Here is a 22,086-nt window from a genome sequence, read left to right on the forward strand (position 1 = left end):
TCACTGTCTCCTGGCATTTGCCTCCCTGTCCATCACCAATTCCCAGAGTTTACTCACTCATGTCCATCGAGTCAGTGATGTCATCCAACCATCTCATCCTCTGTTGTCCCCTTCTCCTCCTGCCTTCAATCTTTCCCAACATCAGGGTCTTTTCAAATCAATCAGTTCTTTGCATCAGGTGGCAAAGTGTATTGGAGTTTCAGCTTCAGCATCAGTCCTTCCAATGAATATTCAGAACTGATTTCCTTTAGGATGGACTGGTTGGATCACCTTGCAGTCCAAGGGACTCTCAAGAGTCTTCTCCAGCACCACAGTTCAAAAGCATCAATTCTTTGGTGCTCAGCTTTCTTTATAGTCCAACTCTTACATCCATACATGACTACTGGAAAAACCAGAGCTTTTACCAGATGGACCTTTGTTGGCAAAGTAATATCTCTGCTTTTTAATACGTTGTCTAGGTTGGTCATAACTTTTCTTCCAAGAATCAAGTGTCTTTTAATTTCATGGCTGCAGTCACCATCTGCAGTGATTTTGGAGCCCCGCCACCCAAATAAAGTCTGTCACTGTTTCCATTGTTTCTCCATCTATTTGCCATGAAGTGATGGGACCAGATGCCATGATCTTAGTTTTCTGAATGTTGAGTTTTAAGCCAACTTTTTCACTCTCCTCTTTCACTTTCATCAAGAGGCTCTTTAGTTCTTCTTCGCTTTCTGCCGTAAGGGTGGTAACATCTGCACATCTGGGGTTATTGATATTTCTCCCAGCAATCTTGATTCCAGCTTGTGCTTAATCTGTATACCAGTTATATCTATATACCAGTTAAATAAAAATTACCCATCCTTGACCCTCCATCTCTGGAAATCATCATTCTACAATACTTTCTGTGAATTTGTTCACTTGAGATACCCTAGTAGAATCATACAGCATTTGTCTTTCTGTGACTGGCTTATTTTGTTTATCATAATGCCCTCAAGATCTGTGTTGTAGCATGTATCAGAATTTCCTTCCTTTTTCATGTTGAATAATATTCCCCTGTGGACCTAACAGAAGCAGAAGATTTTTTTTTTAATTTAATTTTATTTTTAAACTTTATAATATTGTATTAGTTTTGCCAAATATCGAAATGAATCCGCCACAGGTATACCTGTGTTCCTCATCCTGAACCCTCCTCCCTCCTCCCTCCCCATACCCTCCTTCTGGGTCATCCCAGTGCACCAGCCCCAAGCATTCAGTATCGTGCATCAAACCTGGACTGGCGACTCATCTCATACATGATATTATACATGTTTCAATGCCATTCTCCCAAATCTCCCCACCCTCTCCCTCCCCCACAGAGTCCGTAAGACTGATCTATATATCAGTGTCTCTTTTGCTATCTCGTACACAGGGTTATTGTTACCATCTTTCTAAATTCCATATATATGCGTTAGTATACTGTATTGGTGTTTTTCTTTCTGGCTTACTTCACTCTGTATAATAGGCTCCAGTTTCATCCACCTCATTAGAAGTGATTCAAATGTATTCTTTTTAATGGCTGAGTAATACTCCATTGTGTATATGTACCACAGCTTTCTTATCCATTCATCTGCTGATGGGCATCTAGGTTGCTTCCATGTCCTGGCTATTATAAACAGTGCTGCGATGAACATTGGGGTACACGTGTCTCTTTCCCTTCTGGTTTCCTCAGTGTGTATGCCCAGCAGTGGGATTGCTGGATCATAAGGCAGTTCTATTTCCAGTTTTTTAAGGAATCTCCACACTGTTCTCCATAGTGGCTGTACTGGTTTGCATTCCCACCAACAGTGTAAGAGGGTTCCCTTTTCTCCACACCCTCTCCAGCATATATTGCTTGTAGACTTTTGGATTGCAGCCATTCTGACTGGCGTGAAATGGTACCTCATAGTGGTTTTGATTTGCATTTCTCTGATAATGAGTGATATTGAGCATCTTTTCATGTGTTTGTTAGCCATCTGTATGTCTTCTTGGGAGAAATGTCTATTTAGTTCTTTGGCCCATTTTTTGATTGGGTCGTTTATTTTTCTGGAGTTGAGCTGTAAGAGTTGCTTGTATATTTTTGAGATTAGTTGTTTGTCAGTTGCTTCATTTGCTATTATTTTCTCCCATTCTGAAGGCTGCCTTTTCACCTTGCTAATAGTTTCCTTTGTTGTGCAGAAGCTTTTAAGTTTAATTAGGTCCCATTTGTTTATTTTTGCTTTTATTTCCAGTATTCTGGGAGGTGGGTCATAGAGGATCCTGCTGTGATGTATGTCGGAGAGTGTTTTGCCTATGTTCTCCTCTAGGAGTTTTATAGTTTCTGATCTTACACTGAGATGTTTAATCCATTTTGAGTTTATTTTTGTGTATGGTGTTAGAAAGTGTTCTAGTTTCATTCTTTTACAAGTGGTTGACCAGATTTCCCAGCACCACTTGTTAAAGAGATTGTCTTTTCTCCATTGTATATTCTTGCCTCCTTTGTCAAAGAAAAGGTGTCCATATGTGCGTGGATTTATCTCTGGGCTTTCTATTTTGTTCCATTGATCAATATTTCTGTCTTTGTGCCAGTACCATACTGTCTTGATAACTGTGGCTTTGTAATAGAGCCTGAAGTCAGGTAGGTTGATTCCTCCAGTTCCATTCTTCTTTCTCAAGATAGCTTTGGCTATTCAAGGTTTTTTGTATTTCCATACAAATTGTGACAGAAGCAGAAGATATTAAGAAGAGATGGCAAGAATACACAGAAGAACTGTACAAAAAAGATCTTCACAACCCAGATAATCACGATGGTGTGATCACTGACCTAGAGCCAGACATCCTGGAATGTGAAGTCAAGTGGGCCTTAGAAAGCATCACTACGAACAAAGCTAGTGGAGGTCATGGAATTCCAGTTGAGCTATTCCAAATCCTGGAAGATGATGCTGTGAAAGTGCTGCACTCAACATGCCAGCAAATTTGGAAAACTCAGCAGTGGCCACAGAACCGGAAAAGGTCAGTTTTCATTCCAATCCCAAAGAAAGGCAATGCCAAAGAATGCTCCAACTACCGCACAATTGCACTCATCTCACACGCTAGTAAAGTAATGCTCAAAATTCTCCAAACCAGGCTTCAGCAGTACGTGAACGGTGAACTTCCTGATGTTCAAGCTGGTTTTAGAAAAGGCAGAGGAACCAGAGATCAAATTGCCAACATCTGCTGGATCATAGAAAAAGCAAGAGAGTTCCAGGAAAACATCTATTTCTGCTTTATTGACTATGTCAAAGCCTTTGACTGTGTGGATCACAATAAACTGTGGAAAATTCTGAAAGAGATAGGAATACCAGACCACCTGATCTGCCTCTTGAGAAATGTGTATGCAGGTCAGGAAGCAACAGTTAGAACTGGACATGGAACAACAGACTGGTTCCAAATAGGAAAAGGAGTACGTCAAGGCTGTATATTGTCACCCTGTTTATTTAACTTACATGCAGAGTACATCATGAGAAACACTGGACTGGAAGAAACACAAGCTGGAATCAAGATTGCCGGGAGAAATATCAATAACCTCAGATATGCAGATGACACCACCCTTATGGCAGAAAGTGAAGAGGAACTCAAAAGCTTCTTGATGAAAGTGAAAGAGGAGAGTGAAAAAGTTGGCTTAAAGCTCAACATTCAGAAAACGAAGATCATGGCATCCGGTCCCACCACTTTATGGGAAATAGATGGGGAAACAGTGGAAACAGTGTCAGACTTTATTTTTCTGGGCTCCAAAATCACTACAGATGGTGACTGCAGCCATGAAATTAAAATACGCTTACTCCTTGGAAAGAAAGTTATGACCAACCTAGATAGCATATTCAAAAGCAGAGACATTACTTTGCCAACAAAGGTCCGTCTAGTCAAGGCTATGGTTTTTCCTGTGGTCATGTATGGATGTGAGAGTTGGACTGTGAAGAAGGCTGTGTGCCGAAGAATTGATGCTTTTGAACTGTGGTGTTGGAGAAGACTCTTGAAAGTCCCTTGGACTGCAAGGAGATCCAACCAGTCCATTCTAAAGGAGATCAGCCCTGGGATTTCTTTGGAAAGAATGATGCTAAAGCTGAAACTCCAGTACTTTGGCCACCTCATGCGAAGAGTTGACTCACTGGAAAAGACTCTCATGCTGGGAGGGATTGGGGGCAGGAGGAGAAGGGGACGACAGAGGATGAGATGGCCGGATGGCATCACTGACTCGATGGACGTGAGTCTCAGTGAACTCTGGGAGTAGGTGAGGGACAGGGAGGCCTGGCGTGCTGCGGTTCATGGGGTCGCAAAGAGTCGGACACAACTGAGCAACTGATCTGATTTGATCTGATACACCACATTTTGCTTATTCATTTGTCAGTGCACACATGTGTTTCTTCCACCACTTGGCTGTTGTGAATAGTACTACTATACAGATGGGAATGCAGATATCTCTTTAGGCTGCTACTTTGATTATTTTAGCTATATATCCAGAAGTAGACACAATCCAGTTTGTAACATTTCTATCAGTCCTGAAAATTCTCTCATGCCCATTTTAATTCATCTTCACCCAATCCCTAGACAACCACTAATTTGCTTTCAGGCTTTATGATTGGGCCTTTTTTTTTTTGACAGTTAATACAAATTAAATCATACAACATGTCTTTCATACTTGGCTTCCTTCATTTTGCATAATGTTTTTAAGGTTAATTCATGTTGCAGTAAGTATCAATAGTTCATTCCTTTTTATGGACAAATTCATATTACAGTTTATAGATATACTCTGTTTTGTTGATGGGTGGCAAGTTCATAGACATTTGACTTTTTCAATTTGTGACTTTTATCAGTAGTAATGAAATTAATATTTGCATACATGTCTTTCTATGGACATACGCTTTTATTTCTCATGGGTAAATCCCTAGGAGAAAGATTGTTAGTCTGTATAGTAAATTTATGTTTAGGTTTTTAACAAATTGCCAAACTGTTTTCCAAAGTAGCTATAACATTTTCTTTCTCAACAGCAATGTATAAAGATTCTAGTTTCTTCACACCTTTGTAAACGCTTGGTTTTTTAAAATTTTAACTGTTATAATAAGTGTCTAGTGATATCTTATTTTGCTTTTAATTTTCATTTCCCTAATGGCTAATAATGTTGAGTATTTTTGTATATGTTTGCTAGCCATTCAGGTGTCTTTGGTGAAATATATATTCAAATATTTTGCCCATTTTTAGAATTCCATTTTGATTTATCTATATTATTTTAGAATGTATCTCTTTTTGGTGGTTGTTTCAGGTATTTTATATATATATATATATATATATATATATATATATATATAAATAAAAACTTATCACAGTCTACTGCTGTCATTATTTTACCAGTTCAAATGAAGTATAGAAATATTGTCTATCCTTATGTCCCTTTATCCTCCCATATGTATGATATAATTGTCTTAAATATATCCTTTACATATATTTAAAAGCATATTGGACAGTTTTATAATTTTTGCCTCAACCATCAAATGTGATTTAAAAATTAAGAGAAGGAAAGCCTACTATATTTACCCATATTTTGGCTTACCACTTTTTATTTTTCCTTCCTGATACTCCAAAGTTCTTTGTTTTATCCTTTTCTTTCTGTTTAAACATCTTCCATTTAACCATTCATTGGTTTACTGTCAATAGATTCTCTTCATTTTCTTTCATCTGAGAACATCTTGATTTTCCTTTCATTCCTGAAGGATATTTTTTTTTCTAAGTATGAATTTGGGGTTGAAAGTTCTTTTCTTTCAGCACTTGAAAAATATGGTGCCACTTCTTTCTGGTGTCCATGGTTTCTGAGGGAAATCTTCATCAGTTTTTTCTCCCCCCTATAGGTAAGGTGTCATTTTTCTTTAACTACTTTAAAATTTTTTTCTCTGTGTTTAATTATGATGTGTCTTGACATGGATTTCTTTGGCTTTATCCTGTTTGAGTTTCACTTATTTTCTTGGATCTGTAGGTTCATATCTGTTGCTAAAAATTTGGAAATTGTTTAGCTGTTATTTCTTTGAGTACCTTTTTAGCCATGCTGTCTCTCTTTTCTTCTGAGACTCTGATTTTACAATGTTAGATCATTTTTTTATACAGCTACAGGTCCCTGAGACTCTCTTCTTTTTTATTTCAACCTATTTTCTTTGTGTTGTTCATTGAGTGATTTTTCTGTCTTTCAGTTCATTGATTCTTTCTTCTCTTTTCTCCAAATATTTCATACTGTGATTTTATAACTTATTAATATTCATATTATTAAAGATTCTGAAAATACTTTTCTTTTTCTTCTTTGTGAGTTATTTCTTTACACTCGTTTTAAAAGTGTCTATGAGAAACATTTGAAGATGAAATACTTTTTATAATTATTTGTGTTATACAAGGTGATTAGACATATTTGGATTATGCAGAAATATAAAGAAAAATATAAACAAAACCATAATCTAATTATCCAAAGAAAGTACAATTTACAAAAATTATAAAATTTTTTATTATCATCCTATACTAGTCATGATTAAACCAGGTTTAGTCATAATTAAACTACTTATGATTAAACTTAGTCGTGATTAGACCTCTTAAGAGAAATATTGCCTCTTTCACAGCCCCTGCCAAGGAGACATGTTTAACTTGTTATGTTTATTTTTTGTCTTCTCACCACACTTCAAAGCTAATTGGATCATATTTGACCTACTTTCAGTTGTTCAGTCACTCAGTCATGTCTGACTCTTTGCGAAACCATGGACTGCAGCACTCCAGCATGCTAGGGTTCCCTGTCCTTCACTAATCTCCCAGAGTTTGCTCAAACTCATGTCCATAAATTGATGATGCCATCCAACCATCTCATGCCTGTCACTCCCTTTTCCTCCTGCCTTCAATCTTTCCCAGCATCAGTGTCTTTTCCAGTAAGTCTGCTCTTTGCATTAGGTGGGCAAAGTATTGGAACTTTAGCATCAGTCCTTCCAATGAATATTCAGGCTTGATTTCCTTTAGGATTGAGTGGTGTGATCCCCTTGCTGTCCAAGGGATTCTCAAGGGTCTTCTTCAGAACCACAATTTGAAAGTATCAATTCTTTTCATATATAACATTTGTGAAATTTTTAGTATTTCGTTGATGTGTTAAAACCAAAATTCATCTTACTATTGGTGTTTTCTTTTTGACGTATATTTAATACTTATTTGCATACTGCTTTATTTTCAGTGTTGACTGATGTCGTTAAAGCTATTGATAAAATTAAAGATGAAAATATTGATTATGGGGATCTGAACACTTGTCTTCAAAATTTAGGAGTTTACCTTTCTAAGCCAGGATTTCAGAAGATCACAGAGTTGACTGAAGTTGGTGGTAAGTGACGTATTTTCAGGAAAACTGGGTTGATATATCTGAAAAGAGGATCAGTTTGCTATTCTTTTCCTCAGAGTGATGACTTTACAGTTTTTATTGGAAAAAAAGTCCATTAAAGTTAAGCCAATACAGAAAAGTACAAAAATACTAAAAAGTACAAGACTCTCAAAATCTCAGTGTCCAGAAATAAGCAGTCTTAAAAAGCCTCTTGATGAAAGTGAAGGAGGAGAGTGAAAAAGTTGGCTTAAAGCTCAACATTCAGAAAACTAAGATCGTGGCATGTGGTCCTATCACTTCATGGCAAATAGATGGGGAAACAGTGGAAACAGTGTCAGACTTTATTTTTTTGGGCTCCAAAATCACTGCAGATGGTGACTGCAGCCATGAAATTAAAAGACACTTACTCCTTGGAAGGGAAGTTATGACCAACCTAGATAACATATTAAAAAGCAGAGACATTACTTTGCCAGCAAAGGTCCGTCTAGTCAGGGCTATGGTTTTTCCAGTGGTCATGTATGGATGTGAGAGTTGGACTGTGAAGAAGGCTGAGCACCAAAGAATTGATGCTTTTGAACTGTGGTGTTGGAGAAGACTCTTGAGAGTCCCTTGGACTGCAAGGAGATCCAACCAGTCCATTCTGAAGGAGATCAGTCCTGGGTGTTCATTGGGAAGGACTGATGCTGAAGTTGAAACTCCAGTGTTTTGGCCACCTCATGCAAAGGGTTGACTCATTGGAAAAGACCCTGATGCTGGGAGGGATTGGGGGCAGGAGGAGAAGGGGACGACAGAGGATGAGATGGCTGGATGGCATCACCGACTTGATGGACATGAGTTTGGGTAAACTCCAGGAGTTGGTGATGGACAGGGAGCCCTAGCATGCTGCGATTCATGGGGTCGCAGAGTCGGACATGACTGAGCAACTGAATTGAACTGAACTAACTGAATAGTTTTTCAGACATTTTTTCCCCCTAGGCAAAAATGTAAACAGAAGGTAGGGTTTGTGATTTTACTCTCTGATTGACACAAGTCAGGACTAAAGGCATGAAGGGGGGCAAAGAATGACTGTTTATTATGTCAAAGCCCACAGTGCATAATAAAGGTACCAATTCTTTTAGGTGCCCCTAGAACATAGCAGCAACTTTCCTAAAAAGAAAGGTTGAGAGTGAGGTAGAGGCGTGTATATGGTTATAGATAAAATAATAATGACCATGAGTTGATAATATTTGCATCTAGGGAGTGTACATGGTGCTCATTGCCATTTACTTTCTATTTTGAATGTATTTACAATTTTTCATAATAAAAAGTAAAAAGAAATAGAAACAAATCTACTGTAAGTTATATAAGACCTATGTGGATAAAATGATAAAACTTTTAAAAGACATTACAAATACCTAAATAAATGGTAATATACCCCATATCATGGATTCAGAGACCCAAGACTGTCAAATCTGATTAATGTTTATCCAAAACAATACTAATAAAACCCTAACTTTTTTGATGAGCTAATTCTAATATTTGTATGTGTGAGTAAAGGCCAAGAAGAAGAAAAACATATGTAGTTGTGTGTGTGTGTGTGTGTGTGTGTGTATGGTGTTGACTGAGACGTGCTTTCTGGATTATCCAGGCTCATTATAAAGCTATAGTAATTTAAACAGTGTGAGAATGGCACAGGGATAGAGAAATTGATCAATAAGACAATAGAAGGAACTTCCAAATCTATCTACACACATATATGGCAATATATATAATGAGGTGGTAGATCATAAGAGGAAAAAGAAACACCATTTAATAAATGGTGCTGGAATAATTAACTCTTCAAACGGAAAAAAAGGAATTGAATCCCTATCTATATGCTATATTCAGTAATACTTTCCAGATGTGAACAGTATAAGTTTTAGGAAAAAAAGAGGAAAAATTTTCTGACTTAATGTTAGGAGGGACGTTTCAAAAAAAAATACAAAATCATTAAGCAGAAAAGATTGATAAATTTTGCTACATTAGAATGAAGAACTTCTCTTATTAAAAGATAATACAAATAGGACAAGCAACAAACGGAGTAAAGATTATTTGCAACACATAGCAGCAGATGATTATTTTAGAGTATTTGTAGGGAGCCCCTATAAAATAACCATCTAATAGAAAAAATGTCTAAATTTCAAGAACAGTCATTTCCAGGTGAACAAACACAAATTTCTAATAATCATATAAAAAGATTTGCAACATCAGGGGCACCCCACTCCAGTACTCTTGCCTGGAAAATCCCACGGACGGAGGAGCCTGATGTGCTGCAGTCCATGGGGTCCACAGAGTTGGACACGACTGAGAGACTTCACTTTCACTTCTCACTTTCATGCATTGGAGAAGAAAATGACAACCCACTCCAGTGTTCTTGCCTGGAGAATCCCAGGGACGGGGGAGCCTGGTGGGCTGCCGTCGATGGGATCGCACAGAGTTGGACACGACTGAAGTGACTTAGCAGCAGCAGCAGCAGCAGTAGGAATCAGGAAAATGCAAAATTTAGGTCACAGTGAGATGACTTTTTATATCCACCTACTTGGCAAAAATTAATATTTCTGTTAATATAAGTGTTGCTAAATATGGTGAAAGTGGTTTAAAAAACTTTGAAAAACATTATGTAGTGTTTTGGTAAGGTTTTCATATGGCTTAGAAAAATTCACTTTCAGCAATAAATCTAAGAAAATAATTTGCACTGATGTACAAGCAGACATGTTCAAGGCAACATTGATTTTAATGTGTGCCCGGTCACTCAGTCGTGTCTGACTTTTTGTGACACTATGGACTGTATTCCTCCAGGCTCCTCTGTCCATGGAATTCTCTAGGCAAGAATGCTGAATGGGTAGCCATTCCCTTTTGGGGATCTTCCCGACCCAGGGATCAAACCTGGGTCTCTCATATTGCAGGCAGATTCTTTACCATCTGAACCACCAGGGAAGCTTTTCATAATGAAAATATGTCTCCAATATATTATACAGAGTGAAGTAAGCCAGAAAGAAAAACAATACAGTATACTAACGCATATATATGGAATTTAGAAAGATGGTAACGACAACCCTGTATGCGAGACCGCAAAAAAGACACAGATGTATAGAACAGTCTTTTGGACTGTGTGGGAGAAGGGGGGGTGGTGATTTGGTAGAATGGCATTAAAACATGTATAATATCATAAAAAAAGAGGAAATACAAAAAAATATTCTTTTTTGTATGTATGTATATGTGCTCAGTTGCTCAGTTGTGTTCAACTCTTTGTGACCCTAGGGACTGTAGCTTGTCAGGCTCCTCTGTCCATGGGGATTCTCCAGTCTAGAATACTGGAGTGAGTTGCCATGCACTCCTCCAGGGGATCTTCCCAACCCAGGGATCGAACCCAGGTCTCCCACATTGCAGGTGGATGCTTTACCATCTGAGCTACCAGGGTATCAAATATAATAAAATAAAAGAGCAGAATTTATTGCTTTAGAAAATTTATATGTTCCTGTCAGGGAATGTAAATCTTAATGAACTCTGAATTCCCCCAGAATTTTTCAAGGTCTCACTACTTTTGTCTCAAAAGATTTGGCTAAGAATATAAAGTGATTTGGTGCTCTTTGAAGTAAACTACTCAAGGATATTTAGTCTTGAAAATAGAAAGTATACTGTGGTGTATTTTTTATAGTCTATTAGATTTTTTTTTCTCAATGGGGTAAGCAAAGGACAAGGATTATCAAAAACTCACCATATTTATGTAAAACCTTTATATCTGGCCTTGGAAAATTCTTAGAAATGTTTTATTCTTTATCATTGGGATATTATGAAGAATTTTAAGGTATAAAGTGACTATTAAAATGTTTAATTGTTTCAGTAGCATGCTTGAGTAAAGATATTTGTATGAATGTTAGCCTGATGTAGAAGCAGCCAAGAGTCAAGAGAGCTCTTCTCGAATTCCTGATTTTGTATTATCTGTTGTGAAATCATATCATATATGCATGTTTTTTTAACATGTATAAATAGTATATTAATTATTTGCCTATATATTTACTGAGTTGTTGCAAGGGCAAGTCAAGATAATATGTTTATATAAGTTTAAAGTTAAAAACATTGTACACTTGTGACTAGAAGGATTTTTGATAAGTTTTCTTGGTGTTTTCAGGGCTTAGTTTTTGCCTGTAAATTGAATTGCTTTCCCCGCTTATACCCATATATCTTTAGTGGTTAGTATTAGCTGATGGATATAATTATGTTATCTCCCTGAATATATACCTTATTTTACATAATTTAGTATTTATCACAATAAATCTTCAAGTTAATACTGAAGAAAATGTGTTCTTTTCCCTTAAGAAACAAAAAAAGTGAATTTTAAACAATTTGTTGATACTATGATGAGCAACACGGAACGCTTCTCTGAACAATTAGGTAAGGATTTGTACTTTTTGTGGACTAAATAGTTTGACAGATTTTAGAAAAGTGTAATACACTAAAAGAACTAGGCATCCTGAAGATCATCAGACAAATAAATAGTTGGCTTACTGCTATGTTTGACCTTAATCATCTCCATTACTGATTCCTAAATCTAAAAGACCTTCCATATGCAAATGAATGGAAAGCTATCATAATCTTACTACTCAACCTCACACTTCATTATATACAGCTAGAATCATATGTATGAAATCCATATTTTGGGAAGATTTTAAATGTTTTATTACTTTGGGAAAGTGATGCCATCTAGTGATCATAGCTGAGTACTATAATACAAAATTTCTGGTTTCAGCGTTCATATTTTTTTCATCTTCCAATTTATTTGATAACATTTCTTGAGCCATTACTATGTATCAGATTATATGTTAAGCTGTGAGAGTGCTAAAGATACTGTTTGAAAATGAAAAAGACAGTCTTGTCACTAAGAAGCTCACTGTAAAAAAATGTAAGGTCATATCAGTTCAGTTCAGTAGCTCAGTTGTGTCCGACTCTTTGCGAGCCCATGAACCATAGCATGCCAGGCCTCCCCGGAGTCCACACAAACCCATGTCCATTGAGTCGGTTATGCCATCCAACCATCTCATCCTCTGTCGTCCCCTTCTCCTCCTGCCCTCAATCTTTCCCAGCATCAGGGTCTTTTCCAATGAGTCAACCCTTCCCATCAGGTGGCCAAAGTCTTAGAGTTTCAGCTTCAACATCAGTCCTTCCAATGAACACCCAGGACTGCTCTCCTTTAGGATGGACTTGGATCTCCTTGCAGTCCAAGGGACTCTCAAGAGTCTTCTCCAGCACCACAGTTCGAAAGCATCAATTCTTCTGCGCTCCGCTTTCTTCACAGTCTAACTCTCACATCCATACATGCCCACTGGAAAAGCCATAGCCTTGACTAGATGGACCTTTGTTGGCAAAGTAATGTCTCTGCTTTTTAATATGCTGTCTAGGTTGGTCATAACTTCCCTTCCAAGGAGTAAGCGTCTTTTAATTTCATGGCTGCAATCACCATCTGCAGTGATTTTGGAGTCCCCCAAAATAAAGTTAGCCACCGTTGCCACTGTTTCCTCATCTTTTTGCCATGAAGTGACGGGACCATGTGACATGATCTTAGTTTTCTGAATGTTGAGCTTTAAGCCAACTTTTCACTCTCCTCTTTCACTTTCAGCAAGAGGCTCTTTAGTTCTTCTTCGCTTTCTGCCGTAAGGGTGGTGTCATCTGCATATCTGACATATTAATATTTCTCCCAGCAATCTTGAATCCAGCTTGTGCTTCCTCCAGCCCAGCGTTTCTAATGATGTACTCTGCATATAAGTTCAATAAGCAGGGTGGCAATATACATCCTCAATGTACTCCTTTTCCTATTTGGAACCAGTCTGTTGTTCCATGTCCAGTTCTAACTGTTGCTTCCTGACCTGCATACAGATTTCTCAAGAGGCAGGTCAGGTGGTGTGGTATTTTCATCTCTTTCAGAATTTTCCACAGTTTATTGTGATCCACACAGTCAAAGGCTTTGGTATAGTCAATAAAGCAGAAGTAGATGTTTGTCTAGAACTGTCTTGCTTTTTCCATGATCCAGCGGATGTTGGCCATTTGATCTCTGGTTCCTCTGCCTTTTCTAAAACCATCTTGAACATCTGGAAGCTCACAGTTCACATACTGCTGAAGTCTGGCTTGGAAAATTTTGAGCATTACTTTACTAGTGTGTGAGATGAGTGCAATTGTGCAGTAGTTTGAGCATTCTTTGGCATTGCCTTTCTTTGGGATTGGAATGAAAACTGACCTTTTCCAGTCCTGTGGCCACTGCTGAGTTTTCCAAATTTGCTGGCATATTGAGTGCAGCACTTTCACAGCATCATCTTTCAGGATTTGAAATAGCTCAACTGGAATTCCATCACCTCTACTAGCTTTGTTCGTAGTGATGCTTCCTAAGGCCCACTTGACTTCACATTCCAGGATGTCTGGCTCTAGGTGAGTGATCATACCATAGTGATTATCTGGGTCATGAAGATCTCTTTTGTACAGTTCTTCTGTGTATTCTTGCCATGTCTTCTTAATATTTTCTGCTTCTGTTAGGTCCATACCATTTCTGTCCTTTATTGAGCCCATCTTTGCATGAAATGTTCCCTTGGTATCTCTAATTTTCTTGAAGAGGTCTCTAGTCTTTCCCATTCTGTTGTTTTCCTCTATTTCTTTACATTGATCGCTGAGGAAGGCTTTCTTATTTCTCCTTGCTATTCTTTGGAACTCTGCATTCAAATGGGCATATCTTTCCTTTTCCCCTTTGCTTTTCGCTTCCCTTCTTTTCACAGATATTTGTAAGGCCTCCTCAGACAGCCATTTTGCTTTTTTTTGCATTTCTTTTTCTTGGGCATGGTCTTGATTCCTCTCTCCTGTACAATGTCATGAACCTCCGTCCGTAGTTCATCAGGCACTCTATCAGATCTAGTTCCTTAAATCTATTTCTCACTTCTACTGTGTAGTCATAAGGGATTTGATTTAGGTCATACCTGAATGGTCTAGTGGTTTTCTCCACTTTCTTCAATTTCAGTCTGAATTTGGTAATAAGGAATTCATGATCTGAGCCACAGTCAGCTCCTGGTCTTGTTTTTGCTGACTGTATAGAGCTTCTCCATCTTGAGGTCATATATGTATATTTTAAATTGAATGAAATTAGTACCTTAAAAATTGGTGCTAAAAGTAGGATTGTGTTATTTTGTGGCATATATTAGGAAATAGTGCGCTTTAAGTAACAGCCATTTTTACCTTATGTATCAATTTAATTTGTTTCTTATACAAGGAAACCCAATTGATTAGTTGGATGAAAGGATTATTTGCTTCTTAGTCACTTTTCCTAGGAATTTCATTTTTAGATTATTTCCTTTCTAATTCTTTTTCTTCAAGTAATTTTAAAATTAAAGTCAATGCTAAGAGAGAATAATTTTAGTAAAACCTTTTCAAGCACATTCAGTGATTGGATGTATATTTTTACATTGTGTACTCATTCAGATTTTATGTAAGCCACTTGATTATTCTATGTGGTTGCTGTAGAATTTATTTTAGTTTTTATTCTTTTATCTTGATTTTTATTTGTTTATTTTTTGTATTTTACAAGATGATGGCTATAACTACCTGTGCTATACAATGTATCTTTGTTGCTGTCTAGTTTATGCATAGAAGTTTGTATCTCTTAATCCCATACAGCCATTTTGTCCCTTCCCTCTTTTCTTTCCTCTCCTCACTGGTAACCACTAATCTGTTTTCTATATATGTGAGTCTGGTTCTGTTAACTGTATACATTCATTTATTTTCTTAGATTCCACATAAACATGATATCATACAGTATTTTTCTTTATCTGACTTATTTCACTAAGCATAGTATTCTCTGCTGCTGCTGCTGCTAAGTCACTTCAGTTGTGTCCGACTCTGTGTGACCCCATAGATGGCAGCCCCAGACTCCCCCGTCCCTGGGATTCTCCAGGCAAGAACACTGGAGTGGGTAGGTGCATCCAAATTGCTGCAGTGACAGGATTTGGTTCTTTTTATGGCTGAGTATATTCCATTTTGTCAGCACTCTCCACTATGACCCATCTGTCTTGGGTGGCCCTACACAGCATGGCTCATAGTTTCACTGAGTTAAACAAGGTGGTGGTCCATGTGATCAGATTGCTGCACAATTGCACTCATCTCACACTCTAGCAAAGTAATGCTCAAAATTCTCCAAGCCAGGCTTCAACAGTACATGAACTGTGAACTTCCAGATGTTCAAGCTGGATTTAGAAAAGGCAGAGGAACCAGAGATCAAATTGCCAACATCCACTGGATCATGGAAAAAGCAAGAGAGTTCCAGAAAAACATCTATTTCTGCTTTATTGACTATGCCAAAGCCTTTGTGTGGATCACAACAAATATGGAAAATTCTTAAAGAGATAGGAATACAAGACCTCCTGACCATCCTCCTGAGACATCTGTGTGCAGGTCAAGAAGCAACAGTCAGAACTGGATGTGAAACAACAGACTGGTTTCAAATCAGGAAAGGAGTACGTCAAGGCTGTATATTGTTACCCTGCTTATTTAACTTATGTGCAGAGTACATCATGAGAAACGCTGGACTGGAAGAAGCACAAGCTGGAATCAAGTATGCCGGGAGAAATATCAATAACCTCAGATATGCAGATGACACCACCCTTATGGCAGAAAGTGAAGAGGAACTCAAAAGCCTCTTGATCAAAGTGAAAGAGGAGAGTGAAAAAGTTGCTTTTCCCATGATCCAGCGGATGTTGGCAATTTGATCTCTGGTTCCTCTGCCTTTTCTAAAGCCAGCTTGAACATCAGGAAGTTCACAGTTCACATATTGCTGAAGCCTGGCTTGGAGAATTTTGAGCATTACTTTACTAGCATGTGAGATGAGTGCAATTGTGCAGTAGTTTGAGCATTCTTTGGCATTGCCTTTCTTTGGGATTGGAATGAAAACTGACCTTTTCCAGTCCTGTGGCCACTGCTGAGTTTTCCAAATTTGCTGGCATATTGAGTGCAGCACTTTCACAGCATCATCTTTTAGGATTTGAAATAGCTCAAGTGGAATTCCATCACCTCCACTAGCTTTGTTCGTAGTGATGCTTTCTAAGGCCCACTTGACCTCACATTCCAGGATGTCTGGCTCTAGGTGAGTGATCACAGCATTGTGATTGTCTGGGTCATGAAGAAATTTTTTTTACAGGATAACCAGGGATCAAACCCAAGTCTTCTATGTCTCCTGCATTGGCAAGTGAATTTTTTTTACCATTAAACCACCTGGGGAGCCCTGCCACTCCATACTAGCTTTTTACAAAATGTTAAATCTTGTCTTGCTAAATGCAGTGGTCAATTTTCTGTCTTTATCTTATTTATCTCTAGCAGGTTTTAACATGTTTTTCTTGAAAATTTATCTCCCCCTGTCTTCTGTGACATTATAGTCTAATTTCCTTCTCATCTAATTGGCTTTTCCTTTTTCAAAAATTGATATATAATTGACATATTGTGTAAGTTTAAGGTGTGCAATGTGTTGATTTGGTATACTTTTTGCGGTAGGATTACCACCATAGTGTTAACTAACACCTCCATCACGTCACATTATTATTTCTTTTTTGTGGTGAGAGCATTTAAGATTTAGTCTCTTCACAATTTTCAAGTATACAATACAGTATTGTTAACTATAATCACTATGCTGCTCATTAGAATCCCAGGGCATACTGATCTTCTAATTGCAAGCTAGCATCCTTTGACCAACATCTCCCTAGTTCCCGACTCCTCAAGCCCTGGTAGCCAACATCCTGTTTTCTGTGTCTATGCTGCTGCTGCTGCTGCTAAGTCGCTTCAGTCGTGTCCGACTCTGTGCAACCCCATAGACAGCAGCCCACAGGCTCCCCCTATCCCTGGGATTCTCCAGGCAAGAACACTGGAGTGGGTTGCCATTTCCTTCTCTAATGCATGAAAGTGAAAAGTGAAAGTTAAGTCGCTCAGTTGTTCCCGACTCTTAGCGACCCCATGGATTGCAGCCTACCAGGCTCCTCTGTCCATGGATTTTCCAGGCAAGAGTACTGGAGTGGGGTGCCATTGCCTTCTCCATCTGTGTCTATGAGTTCTGCTTTTTTAGATTTCACATATAAGTGAGATCTTCTAGTATTTGTCTTTCCCTGTCTGACTTACCTCACTTAATACCCTCAAGGTTGCAAATGGCAGAATTCTCTAGTCACTGAATAATATTCCATTATATATGTCCCTTCCTCTTTTGTTTTGTTTGCTGGCTGCTTCTTTTCTGGCTGACTTCTAAATGTTAGTGTGATCTCAGATTCCATTCTGAGTCTCATTCTCTAAGGCTTTCTCTGAGTGATCCTACTGCTTTAAATAATACCTGTATCCTTTTGACTCCCTATTTATCTCAAACTTAATGTGTATGGAAAAGAATTCTTGTTTTCCAACAAGCTTATTCTTTCCCTAGTCTTTACTAACTCAGCTACTGACCCTACTCTCCACCCAGCTGCTCAGGTCTCAAACCTAGAAGTTCTTCGTGGTCCCAGTCCCCCTAGACTGTCATTCAGTTCATCATTAAATGCTTTCTCAGCTTTATGCTCAAAATATATCCTATGTTGGTTCACTTCTCATCATCTCCATCGTTTTCACCCTTGTTGACGCCACTGTCATTTTTTCTGTGAACTGCTACCACTGACATTTTTCAAAAGCTTCCTAACTGCCTGGTCTTCAGAAAGTTCATGGTCTACATAGCAATAGAATAATCTTTTATACTTTTATAATAAGATAATTTCATTTCCCTGTTAAAACTTTACAAAGGTTTTCTGTTGGAGTTTTAATAAAACAAAATTTCCTTCCATAGTCTGCAGTGGTATAGTGAAGAGGAAATAGTTATCCAGAAAAGGATTTTGTGGGGAGATACAGAGAAAAAGATATTTAATTCATGGTTTTATCAGTTGGACATGTTTGTGAATTCAGGCTATTGTATGGCAAAACCAATACAATATTGTAAAGTTAAAAAATAAAATAAAAAAATCTATAGTTCAATGAAAGTTATTCTTTATAATGATTATTTAGGGTGCTTAGTTATTTTTAAGTTTCTTTATATATGGAACTATAAGTTCTTGAAATATTTTAGAATCTTCAAAGATACACTTAATTTTATATTATTATATTTTAATATTTGGAAGTTGGCAATTAATTTATCTCTATTTGTTATTCTTAACCATAAAAATCTCAATTCATAACTATTCCAGATAATAGTTTGCTGTATTAATTTCTTGAACAAGAATGTTGTAAAACATATGTTTTATGTACCCTTTAGTATTGCCTGATACTATTGAAAACTTCCACAATCTCAGCAAAGAAAAGATGAGTGCTCCTGACCTGTGGAATACTCTGTCTAATTTGAACAATAATTTAAACAAAGATGAATTCATGACTGCACTGAAATTGGCAACAGCTGATGGTGAGTATTTCAAATACTAAAATTAAAAGATATATGGTTTTATCTTCTGCCAATCTTTATTTATCCTTATATCCTTTATTTGGTTGATATGCCAGGATATACATTTAGGAAATGTAAAGAAAGCTCATATTGTTTGACTGTCCTATAGAAAATAATTAGTATCTAATATATTACTGCTCTACATTGATCAAATATGCATTGACTGTAACCGGATGAGGCCAAACTGAATCCAAGTTTGGCTACTTGTTGCTTGAAAGGCCAATACTCAGGAGAAAAGTATTGGTGGAAATGGAGAAAGTTGCTTTATTCAGGCCAGCAACCTGGAAAGATGGTAGACCAATGTCCTAAGACCATTTCCAAGTTGCCAGTTAGGAGTCAAAGGTTTTAATGCCAGTGTGAGGGAGGGACCTACATGGTGCATGAACAGCTTGTGCACAATTCTTGGATTGGTTGGTATTGATGGATTAGTTTAACTTTATCAGCATAACTTTTCAGGCATCATCAACCCTCTGACTTTAACCCATCTGGGGTCTACATGCTTATGGTCAGCAGTTTTCATCTGATGAAGTCTACTTCCTGTAGAAATAACTTGAGAATGTGTGTTAGACCCTGATCTATTAATAAATCTTTCTGGGAACTGGGAATTCAGTGACTCTGCTGTGTAACTGGTTTGTAGTTTAAATTTGTTACCAGTTGCCTGGCCCAACAGCTAGCTGTGCTTTGTTTTTGTATTTTCACATTTCATAATCACTTACTCTTGAGCCAGCCTTTTGGGACTCTTGGGAGGCCTAAGAGAGTAAAGCTTTTCTATACGTAAAAGGCAGGTGGAAGATATGTAGGTGGTGGTCTGTCCTGGGAAGGCAGAAGGCCTGATAGGGTCCTGCTTGGTTACTTGACTACTTTTAAGTTCCATAATATGTTAATAGAAAATGGAATATCCCAGTGAACACAGGGAGTTAGGAAAATGGTTTATATCCCAGTTTTATTAATACTTCTTGGGATAGTCGTGTTGTTTGGTTGAAATAGGCTTTTATTTAATTTGTTAGGAAAACACATTTGCTGGTGGCTACCACCTGTGCCTCGTTAGGAAGTAAGAAAAGATTCACACAAAACAAAAAAAAGTTCACAAAAATACTATAAAAAAAGACAATAGAATAAAATTTTAAAAATAAATACTCCATTATATACTGCTGATATTTTGCATTTAGGAAAGAAAGAGTCCATAGCTACATGTGATCATTTCTACTCTCTCATATTCTTAGTACCCTGAAGTTACAAATGTATTTTTATACTCTTTTGTGTGGAATGTTTATGCAGGACTAGCCTAGTAACATAAGCATGCTGTCTGGGGTCTTTATCAAAAATTGTCATCCTCTGTGAGTGTTATTATCCCCCTTTTCTCCTTTAATTGAGGCTGGTAATTTTAGACTTTAAGCGTGTGGATTGTTTTATTTATTGGGATATATGAGGTAAGAAGGGTTGATTTAAACAGAAGGGTAATTTTCTGGTAGTAGGGATTTCCTTCCCCCCACCCCCCTTTTCCTCTGTGGCAAAGTTTCAGGTTCTTTTGATACAGTGAATGGAAGTTGTGGGCAACATGTGCCAGAGAAAATATCATATAGCATTTATTTTAATCAGACCAATAAAACATTTTATGCATTATGAAAATAACTCAGCTGTCTATAAAACCACTTACTGTGGTAATAAAGCTGGTCAAATGGTATCCTGCTGCTGCTGCTGCTGCTGCTGCTAAGTCACTTCAGTCGTGTCCGACTCTCTGTGACCCCATAGAGAGCAGCTCACCAGGCTCCCCCGTCCTGGGATTCTCCAGGCAAGAACACTGGAATGGGTTGCCATTTCCTTCTCCAATGCATGAAAGTGAAAAGTGAAAGTGAAGTCCTATTCATTATTATATACTTGTGAAGCAAAAATGTAGTATGTAAAATGTGGATTATTTTACCATCTAAATCTGAATATACACAAGATATTGAAAACTATATGTGGACTTCATCTGTCATACTATTTCTTCTTTTAACTTTAATCCTTTTATACAAAGTGATTTGGTTCTTATTTTAGTGTACATGGGTGCTCAGTCGCTTCAGTTGTGTCTGACTCTTTTGACCCTGTGGACTGTAGCCTGAGAGGCTTCTCTCCCATGGGATTCTCTAGGCAAAAGTACTGGAGGAGATTGCTGTGCACTTCTCCAGGGGATCTTCTCAGCCCAGGGATTGAACCTGCATCTATAAGCTTATGTCTCCTGCATTGGCAGACGTTCTTTACCACTAGTGCCATCTAGGAAGCCCCATTTTATTGCTGTGGTTTGCAAAGTTTTGAAATTCTTTATTTTTGGTTTTTGTTTATATTTGGTGCTGTTAAATCAGTGGAATTCTTTGGTTCCAAATGAAATCTTGTAGAGTACCCCAATGTATAAAAAATAAAAGTTGAGTTCTTATGATCAAAGTAGGTAACATGACCAAGTGAACTGATAAAGCATCTCAACACATCTTTAGAAATATGAGAAAGAACTCAAGAATTATTGTCCTGAAATAATCATTTGACCAGGTTATGTTAAAAAAAAAAAAAAAAACAAACAGATTTAGGTTCCCTCTAAGTGAATTACTTCCTGGCTGTTGATGGTATTCCATATTGACTCCTCAGTATTTTAAAGTATATTTAAAATGAAAAAATTAATTTTATGATGATTAGAAAAATGCATTGAAAAGTGTGTGTATCATTTGGAAAATTCAGAAATGCTTCCCAAATATCAACTTACATACCTTTTGAGTCCCACCCTGTTTCTGATGAAAGACCTAAATGAAGAGAGTTGAGGTTGAGCCAAAATGTCAGGATGATGTGGAAATACTTAAGGGGGATGTGAGAGGCTGAATCCATAGACTAGGAATTATATGGAGGAAATCATTATAGTTGTAGCCAGGCATAAAGACTTCAGATACTCTCTTCTCTTCTGGTTTCTCCAGCTTTACTTGTTTTAGGTTTTTAAACTTAAACTGAGATGTATTTGTTCTATTTCTCCTGACTCTGACCTCTGATGGAATTGAAATTAGCTAAATAACTTTTTTCTTTTGGGTTTGACAACCTGATTCAGAACTTGTCTTTGTGATATTGCTATTTTTGTTTATACTTGTTAAAGTTAAGTCTGAATATTTATTTCAGGCTCTAACTTTGAAACCTGGTATTTGTTGTGGTTAACCTTGTGTTGGTGGTTTAGCAAAGAATGAGTGCCAAATTCTAAAATCTCTGTCTACCCACATGTCTTTTCATAGAACATATTTAA

At 37.4% G+C, this 22,086-nt stretch overlaps 1 protein-coding gene across 1 annotated transcript in view; it reads left to right on the forward strand.

The window, feature by feature from the left end:
- The window catches only part of EFCAB13 (EF-hand calcium binding domain 13), a 119,690-nt gene that overhangs the window by 68,241 nt on the left and 29,363 nt on the right, over positions 1 to 22,086 (forward strand). The window contains exons 12-14 of the mRNA XM_070357331.1: positions 7,205 to 7,348; positions 11,684 to 11,758; positions 18,648 to 18,791. Coding sequence (XP_070213432.1) covers positions 7,205 to 7,348; positions 11,684 to 11,758; positions 18,648 to 18,791 — 363 coding nt within the window. The remainder of the gene's footprint in view (positions 1 to 7,204; positions 7,349 to 11,683; positions 11,759 to 18,647; positions 18,792 to 22,086) is intronic.

The sequence above is a fragment of the Bos mutus genome, chromosome 19, assembly GCF_027580195.1.
Source record: "Bos mutus isolate GX-2022 chromosome 19, NWIPB_WYAK_1.1, whole genome shotgun sequence".
NCBI classification, from domain to species: Eukaryota; Metazoa; Chordata; class Mammalia; order Artiodactyla; family Bovidae; genus Bos; species Bos mutus.